This window comes from Berghia stephanieae, chromosome 6 (genome assembly GCF_034508935.2).
Source record: "Berghia stephanieae isolate SIO BIC M18660-M18661 chromosome 6, UCSD_Bste_1.3, whole genome shotgun sequence".
In the NCBI taxonomy this organism is placed as follows: domain Eukaryota; kingdom Metazoa; phylum Mollusca; class Gastropoda; order Nudibranchia; family Aeolidiidae; genus Berghia; species Berghia stephanieae.
In genome coordinates, this window is record NC_088365.1 from 60983061 (window position 1) to 60992920 (window position 9860).

Genomic DNA, 9860 nt, shown 5'->3' on the forward strand with positions numbered 1-9860 from the left:
CAGATTTAAATGTCGATTCCAAGAGCACACCATCAAGGTAATTAGTTTGGGATCAGCTAAAAAAGTCTCATCCTGACATGTGCACGATTATAAGGAACACACTCGAATACTTACATTATACATTCAAAACAATACATATACCATACATAACAGAGAGATGATTTACAATGAAAAAAAAATATTATCCCCCAAAACTATAACTATACATAATTTGACAGTTTCCCTCTCAGCTAAGGACTCTGTCCAGGGAAAGGCCAAACCAAGTAATTTCATTCTAAGACAACAGTTCAAAGCGCTTTACAAGGGTTCCCCAGCCAACAGCAATACTTAACGAGGACAAGACTTGGCGCCTGATTTTTACGTCAAAGTCAACACAGTTCACGACCAGGTACTCGTTTTACACCTGAGTATGGTGACTAATGTGAGTAAAGAGCCTTTTCCAAGGATTCAAATATGCGACGCTCAGAGCGGGAGTCGGACCTCGAACCTTCTGATCTGAAGGCGAGTGTCATACCACTAATTCAGAAAAGTGAGTTGAGCAGGCGCTTATGTTGACAATAACAAGACATGAAGTGAGTAGGAAAGTGCCAGAAGACAACAGAGAATAAATACTTTGCAGCGGCGATGGGGACTCGAACCCGCGACCTTACTGGTACGACAACTCCGCCTAGCCGGGGAGATCGTGACTACGTTATGCGCTATCCACGACCCGGAGTCTACGGTAGAGTCACGATCTCCCCGGCCGGGCGGAGTTGTCGTTCGAGTAAGGTCGTGGGTTCGAGCCCCCATCGCCGATAGATGCGAAGTTTTTAATTCTCTGTTGTTTTCTGGCTCTTTCCTACTAACGTCATTTCTTGTTATTGCTATACCACTAGCCGCACAAAAGACAGGGGCTACAAGGATTAAGTAAGTAAACAAGGAAATCACCCCTATAGTTCATTCATCAATAGGATTCAATAGTCTGATGTCACATCCGCCCAGCAACCAGCAGCTTGATTCTAAACAAAGAAAATCGATCGGTACTCTTAATTCTTCATGCTGGCTAGAACTTGTTCACGTGTCGTGTGATCAGAATGTATAATAATCAAAACATGATCAGATTTATAATGATTTTCTCCTCTGGATACACTTTTATATTATGCTCGTCGGAAAAGTATTTTCATTAGATGGATGATGGAGATGATGGAGTCCGCCATTGTTAAGATTGTTTAGAACCAGTTACTATGCGCCATTACTAGGGAAGTGACGTCAACGACTGTTGAACCCTATTGTAAGCTTGTAAGATACCCAGAGGATTAAAATACAGTTGCAATATTATACAAATAAACGAATTCTTCATATCCCTACGATTTTTTAACATCGTTTTAAGTTTTCCGTGGCATTTTTTTTCACAGGTAAAAATTACAACATACACAAACAATCTACAATGGAATGCGCATAAAATCAACAGTCTTAAAATCAACTTCTGCGTGAAGTCAACCACTCTTGTTGTTCCCAAATGTTCTGTTCTTCATCTAAGCTAAGTGTGTTACATTTGAGAATGGATCAAGTCAACTTTTCTTAATTCTTTCCTTGCCGACGATTTTCATTATTATTTTTTCCAGACATGTTATGTCTAACTACCACAAAACTTGACGTTTGAAACTCAAACTTAATTTATATCAATTATGTATTTACCTATTCATTTATGTGTTTATTTATTTATTTACTCATTTCATTGTTGTTTATATGTTAATTACGTATTCATTTACTTTATATTTATTTTTAATCAATTAATTGATCAATTCATTTATTAATTTAATTTAATTTAATTTTTGTTTCTTTCCTTTATTTTCTTTTTATATTTTATGGCTTTAAGTTAAATTTTCATCATCTTAATCACCCCGACACGACGTGTATATATTCGCAGGTCATATAACGCAATTCAATATGGGCTTCTTGTTGTAATGAAAATCAAAGAAAACAAAAAACAAAAAAAAACAAAATAAAAAAATAAAACGAAACAAGACGCAAAATATTATTGTCCATTGACAACAATGTTACCCTAGGCCCATAATCTGCGTTCGGAATGTCAGACCTGCATATATGTACACGTCGCCCCCGATATCATATAATACAATTTTGAGATGGTGGGTCACATAATAATATTGGTTGTATAAAGAAACCCTGATCCCTAAACCATAAATTTTATTTGGTCTTCCGATGCGTCCTTGTTGGATTGGATTTGAACTCTAGGCCATTTGGCCATCAGACGCGCCCTTCTTGTCGGATTGCTTTCCACAGCTGCAGCGTTGACTCAAGAAGGTTCTGAACGTGTAAAGGCCAAAGGTGAACAGGTGGATCACAGGGACTGCCACGAAGACGAGGCCAGCAGTGACCCCAATGGACATCCCAACATTACTCCAGTCAAGGATGTCGTAGATGTAAGGCTTTCCGGCATTGTTGGTGCCTGAAGAGAAGGACAGATAGAGAGGGGGGGGGGGGGGGAGGAGAGAAGAGACAGTCATTAAATGTTTGAAGGTAAGTAAGATGTTTTTAATGTTTTTAAGGGTTTTACGACGCTTGCAGTACATTTAGGTGATATCAGCGCCAGTAAAAAGGAATAAAACGGGATAGTAAAAACTTCTAGAACTACAATTAAAGCAGCCAAGAAAAGTAAGACATAGGGGAACTGGGAACAAATAGGGATCAAATGTAGATTCCAAGAGCATACCACCAATGTACTTAGTTTGAGATCACCTATCAGTCTCATCCGGACACAAGCACAAAATCCAACAAAGAGGAACACACTCAAATGCTTACATTATACATTCAAAATAACAAATATAATAATACATAACAGAGAGATGGTTTAAAAGGAAAAAATATCATCTCCCTAAACAATAACTATGCATTTGACTGTATCCCTTCCAGCTAGGACTCCGGCCAGGGCCAGGACAAAACCAAGTAACCTCATTCCAAGACAAAGACAGAAAGCATGTTGAAAACAGATATAAGGGGATAGAAGACACAGTATGTACCCTCCTGCCCACTATGGGATGGTAAGTAAGAGTTTAAATAAAATCTTCATCAGTTATACCGGCCATATCAATAAATAGTAACAACACTGTAGTTTCGTTGAGAGACTTGTGAGAACTAATCACCCTGACGGTCTAAAGACGGTAACAAGAATCGAGTGACCGTCAACTATTACTAATGTCCTATTACTATTGATATAGGTATAAATTAAAAACCATGAAATAAAAATGCTCGACTTTAGTATTAAAGGAGCGGTAAATATACATATAAATAAAATATTTGAAATAGCATTCAATCCTACAGGTCTGTTCCATTGCCCAAAGTAAAAGGCATAAAACAGACACACACACACACACACACACACACACACACATATATATATATATATATATATATATATATATATTCCCTTTATTCATCCCAAAGGGGAAATTTGTCTTTAGGGTCTATACCATGCGTCAGCCGCAGTACAGCGCCACAAAATGAGCTAGGGCAAGGTGACTTGCTTAAGACCACACAACGTAGCGGGTATTCTTCGAACTCGGTACATTTCGGTTACAAAGCAAAGATCATGATACCGCTGAAGCACGCTGCCCCCATATATATATATATATATATATATATATATATATATATATATATATATATATATATATATATATATATGGAACAAAGGAACAAAGCAGCGTAGTGGATGATGATAATAATATTAATATAGTAATAATAAATACGTTTGTGGTCTTGTGTTATGACACTCGCTTTCGGATCGGAAGGTCCTGGGTTCGAGCCTCGCATGGTGGATAGTTGAGTCCGTGGAAAAGGCTCTTTACTCATATTCTCTCACCTTACTCGGGTGTATCATGACTACCTGGCCGTCAACAGCGTTGTCTCTGTCGGGGGAAGAATCATAATATCGCCTAACAGGTGTCATGACCCGTCCTGCATGTTAAGTATTGATGTTGACCAGGGACCCCTTTTAAAGGTCTTTGAGCACGTTTAGTGGATACTGCGCGATATGAAAGCTCCTTTAAAAAATATAATATATGATGCATTCTATCTTGGAAGCTCCGAGTTCGAATCCCGCTTTAGCCGGGGTTTGTTTTTTGTTTTTCCATCCTCACAATACAGCCATATTTAGATTCTGAAAAAATACGCTTTAGAAAAAAAATGGCCAGAAAACTCGTTTATCCTTCCAAACTCGTTCGATTAAATTAACATTGCCCTTCATCTTGTCACAACGTCTTTCCTGGGACTTCATTTGAAGGACGGGTTTTCTGGCCAAACATTTTCAGGACGAGTTTTTTTTTTTTTGTTGTTGTTTGTTTTTGTTTTTTGTTTTGTTCTGTTTTTATTTTATTTTTATTTTTTAAATTTTTTGTTTGTTTTTTTTTTCTTCCGTGCGGCTATGTTGTCTACTAGTATGACACTCGCTTTCTGATTGGAAGGTCATGAGTTGGAGCCTCGCTCGGCGCATAGTTGAGTCCTTGGAAAAAGGCTCTTTACTCATATTATTCTCTCACCGTACTCACGTGTAAAATGAGTACCTGACCGTTAACAGCGTTGTCTCTGTCGGGTAAAAAAAAGTTTGTAATATCACGTCATGTCTCTTTCTACATGTTACGTGTTGCTGTTGGTTAGAGACCCTTTGTAAAGCGCTTTGAGCACTATATAAACGCTCAGGTTTTGTTTTGGTTTTTTTTTTTTGGTTTTTTGTTTTGTTTCTTTTTAAAAAAAAAAAACACGACAGAGTAGCCATTCTAGTTTGGTTTTTTTAAAGGCTATAACTGCCTTACTCTGGAAACAAAACATTTGAAAATTTGGCCAGAAAACTCGTCCTTCAAATATCGATCGATTTAAATGGCCCTCATCTTGGCAAAAGCTCTCAAATCTGGAACTTCGTGAAGTCCCAGGCTTGAGAGTTTTTGCCAAGATGAGGGTCATTTAAATCGATCGATATTTGAAGGACGAGTTTTCTGGCCAAATTTTCAAATAATATGAGTTTTATTTCCCGGAGTACGGCCGATAACTGAAAACTCCTTACCGTCCGCGAGATAGTAGACGAGAGAGAACATGCCGTATGTAAAACCAATCAACGATCCGTAGACGAAATGAAGCAGACGGGACGGGGTAGCGCTGATGAAGATGTCCAAGAGGGCGTAGAATGTGGTCACTGCATGGGTCATCACGGAGAGGGCCTTGGTCAGTTCTGTCAAGGGGAAAAAGAAATCAGGATTTTATTTGCAATAAGTAAACGTAGAAAAATGAAAAAAAAATAATAAAACGAAGGGCAAACGAAGAAGAGGAAGACCTAGTCCCATTTCTTTTTTCTTTTTTTAACGCCAGGAATGGGAGAGACCTAATATTTGTCGTTACTTTGCCAGTTTAAATTTATCTCCGTCTTTTAAATACGACAATAAACAGGTATAGGGATATTGACCTTAATATTTTTTTTAAAAAAACAAAAAAAAAAAAACAAACAAAAACAAAAACAAAACAAAAAACCAAAAAAAAAAACAGTAAATTAAAAAATCAAAAGCCAAAAAAAAAAAAAAAAAAAAATACCAAACCAAAAAAAACCCCCGTAAATTAAAAAACAAAAAGACACAAAAAAAAAAAAACCAAACAAAAAAAACAAAAAAACAATACATTAAATAATGATAATAAAGAAAGACCTAGGCCTAGTTATAATATAAAAAAATAAATATCCTAGAATGGACAGAGATGAATGGAAGAGAGTTATACGACATCGACATCGTCAACAGACGAAAGGAATGGGCAGACATTTGTCATCGCAGAGTGCGGGCAGCCATCGTCAATTAGGACGACGCTGGATAGTATCTGTATGGTAGGCGCTGAAGAAACCAATGGTCTGGTTGTATTTCAGCGGCGTCCTCATTGGGCGCGGGCCCATGTCAGTCGGGCCTTGAAATCGTGTAGGTGTGGTGCCATGATGACCAGTTCATCCAGCCCATTCCACTCCGAGATAGTTCTAATGAAGAAAGAATTTCTGTAGTTTTGTGTTCTTGTCTGTGGGATTTTGAAGCAGTTCGAATTGTTTGTGGCGTATCTGTCAATGGGGTTTTCGGTTATGTGGTTGGCGAAAGTGAGTGCTCGGATTTTTCTTTTGTTTGGTCGTGGCGTGAAAAAGGAGTCTGCCTTTATTGATGGTAGTAAGAAAGTAAGTAAGTAAGTACACGTACCACATAACTTTGTGCGGCTATGTGTTCTGACTCTCGCTTTCGGATCGGAAGATCCTGGGTTCGAGCCTCGCTCGGCGCATAGTTGAGCCCTTGGAAAAGGCTCTTTACTCACATTCTCTCACCGTATTTGGGTGTAAAATGAGTACCTGGCCGTTTACAGCGTTGTCTCTGTCCGAAAAAATTATAATATCGCCTAACAGGCGTCATGTCCCATACTACATGTTAAATTTTGCTGTTGGCCAGGGACCCCTTGTAAAGCGCTTTGAGCACATTTAGTCGATATTGCGCTATATAAAAGCTCTTTTTAAAAATTTAACTTTTGCTCTGTAGAACGGAGAAAAAAAAACCAACAAAACAAACCTATTCAATGCCGATAGCTCGGTTGTTAGAACACTCGCTTCAATCGCAGTCGAGATTTTGTAATATCGCCTAACAGGCGGCATGCCCCGTCCTACATGTTAACTGTTGTTGTTGACCAAGGACCCCTTGTAAAGCACTTTGAGCACATTTAGTGGATATTGCGCTATATAAAGCTCAATTACTTTTTTTAAGGGCTAACCTCCACAAGGGAGACTGACTCCGACGACCAGGCACTGCCGTCCTCTGCCGTCTTCCGGATAAAGACGTCGGGCACGGACAAAATAATAAGAATAAAGAGAAGAGCCGCTAGACCTACCCATACCAAGCATCCGTCGTCTTCTGCCGTCTATAGTAAAACCTGCGTAGTTTGTGCTACGTTAACCAATCACTGCCATTGTTTACATTACGACGACTGTCCGAGAGGCGTGGTTATCTAAGTGTCTATTGGATACAAAAACCCAGTAATGTGAATAGACCAACTAATAGATTTAACCCTTTCGTGAACGCATTCACTCATTATGCGTGTTTGTTTAAGTTTTTAAGGGTTTAACGGCGCTTGCAACACATAAAGGTAATATCAGCGCCACAAAAAAAGGAAGAAGATGAGATAGTAAAAAGTTCTAGAATTGCAATTAAATCATCCAAGAATAAGGCAGACAAAGGGGAATTGGTTCAAATAGGGAACAGACGTAGATTCCAAGAGCTCACTATCAGTGTACTTTGAGATCACCTAAAATTTCATCCAGGCACAAGCACAGGTCCCCACTAAGAGGAATACACTCAAATGTTTACAAATCATATATAATACATAAACAAAACATAGTACAATGCATAACAGACATAAAACTAACTACACATTTGACTGTTTCCCTCCCAGCCAGGGTATCCGGCCAGGGCCTGGACAAAACCAAGCAATCTCATTCCCAGACAAAGACAGAAAGCATGTTAGAAAACAGACATAGGGGGATAGAAGACACAGTATATACCTCACTGCCCACTATGTGAGGTCACGAACCCCACCCAGTCATTGTGCGTTTCCACTTACCTTTAAAAATGAAGGTCCAATACATAAGAGTGACGATGATGGCCGCGTCGAAAGAAACACCAGTGAAGAACCAACTCAATTTTTCTAGACACGTTGTCTTGGATGCTGGGGAAATAAAAAAAAGGATAGAGACAGAAATTATTTAATAATAAAATCACCACCAGTTAGTTAAACTGAAGCATTTAATAAATAGAGGTGCCTAAATGACTCAATAAAATGGAGATAAAGATAAAGGGAGTAAATCTGACCCATGAATGAACAACACAAAACAAACTGTTTGTCAGATTTACTCCCTTTATCTTTATCTCCATGAACCATTTAACCTTATCAACTATAGAAAAAATCTTCACATTCGTTACGATACAAATAACATTTTTCTTATTCAATTTTCTTTTGTACATCATAAAATTTAAAGAAAATGAACACAGTGTATTGTAGAGCATGTTTTGCTAAAGAAATAATAAATCGCAGGAATTTTACTGCTATTGTGTCTGAGTAAAAAATGTATTTTGTGTTAGTTGGGTGTGAAGTTTTGGTGAAAATCTAGAAAATGGCTGGTAGGGAGAGGGTAAACTGTCGTAACCTGGTGAAACACGGATGTAAAAATTTGGCCAGAAAACTCATCCTTTCATCGAATATAGACCGATTTAAAATGACTCTCAACTTGGCAAAAAGGACTTTCAATCCTGGAACTTAAAGGAAGACCCATCGAGAAAACCGGTTTGTTGAGAGTTTTTGCCAAGATGCGGTTCTCTTAAATCGATCGATATTTTAAGGACGAGTTTTCTGGTTAATTTTTTTAATCCTTGTCATTCCAAAGTACGGCAGTTAAATGGGGAATCGTCACAGGATAACAAGTAAGGTCTAACATGGATATCTGCAAAAGTAGTTCATTATAAAGTACAAAGAGCAACCATAGGAAACTAAATCTCTGGAGAAGGGGGGCGTTGTCCTTTTTCTCTCTATCTTTTGCTTACCACTGTATACTAGTCCCACATTATTTACTTACATACTTACTTACTTACATGTTTACTTATTTACTTACTTACTTACTTACTTACTTACTTACTTACTTACCTACTGACTGACTGACTGACATACGTATTTAGGTACATCAAACCAGCGACCACCCGAGCTCACGCATAGCCATCCATCGTTAACTTATAGATAGTATGTGCTTGGCTAAGAAGCTCATAACATTGCCATCCGGAAGTATAACGGACCAACACAAAAAACTGTGTGTATCCATGAACGTTTATAGTCAGGTTAATACAGTTCAGTGAGCATTACTCATAAACGCGGATGGCAAAAAACAATAGCAAACACATGAATGACGTCATCTTCGAACTATCTCTATTCCATTGGTTCAACTATTGGATACAACCCACGATTTGTTTTCGTTCGCAGCCAAAGACTAGTCTTTTGACGTAATTTTTTTTTTTGGTCAGTGTCAGGCGTTAACGATGACAGCGGCTCACACCGTTGCCATCGTAAAGTTATAGCCTGACTGACATTGACCAAAAAATGACGTCAAAATGCCAGTCTTTTGCCACAAAAGAAAACAAATCGTGAGTTGTATTCAATAGTTCAACCAATGAAATAACTTGTTTCCTTGAGCTCTACTAACGATAACACACTAGACGCTACACAAACCTAAAAATATGACGTCAAACTGCCAGTCCTAGAGTGTTCTAGCGTCAGGCTATTATATTATTTTAACGATGGCTACGCTCACACCCGTCGGTCGTGTGCCATGTCGTAACATTTGGATGTCTATGCCTATTGTAGCTGCTCCAAGTGACTTCCTTACAGTGTGTTACTGATGTTTGGATTTGATGGGAGGAATGGGCGTCAGAGGTCTTAATAATAATTTAAGCAAGCAAGCATAGGATAAGCAATCGTTTTGTTCATATTATAAATATGACTTAACGCCATTAAACCAGGGGTGCCAAAAAGTTTATTTAAAATAATAATAATTATGATTATGATGAACATTATCAGTATTATCATTAACGTGATCATTATCATCAATATCATTAGCATTATTATCGGTGGTTACAATGACCTGATGCATTTTGTAAAGCTCAACATGGCCAAAAGCACAGCGTGGCGTTAAGCAAAGTGTTAGGTAATATAAGGGAGGCGTGGCTCAGCGGAAGCCTTCTTAGACCAGTTTGACAATTCAAGGGAAGTAATTGTGTATTTTGTTTTTTCAAAATTTACATTATTAGAGTTTT

The 9860-nt window shown here is 38.1% G+C and overlaps 1 protein-coding gene across 5 annotated transcripts in view; it reads right to left on the reverse strand.

Moving 5' to 3' along the window:
• Window positions 1-1757: 1757 nt before the first annotated feature.
• LOC144975408 (protein rolling stone-like) overlaps window positions 1758-9860 on the reverse strand; it is a 44452-nt gene continuing 36349 nt past the window's right edge. For all 5 annotated transcript variants that reach the window (XM_078919440.1, XM_078919443.1, XM_078919444.1 and 2 more), the window contains 3 exons: window positions 7624-7728; window positions 5060-5224; window positions 1758-2449 (listed from right to left, as the gene is read on the reverse strand). In XM_078919440.1, coding sequence (XP_078775566.1) covers window positions 2232-2449; window positions 5060-5224; window positions 7624-7728 — 488 coding nt within the window. In that variant the 3' untranslated portion in view covers window positions 1758-2231. The remainder of the gene's footprint in view (window positions 2450-5059; window positions 5225-7623; window positions 7729-9860) is intronic.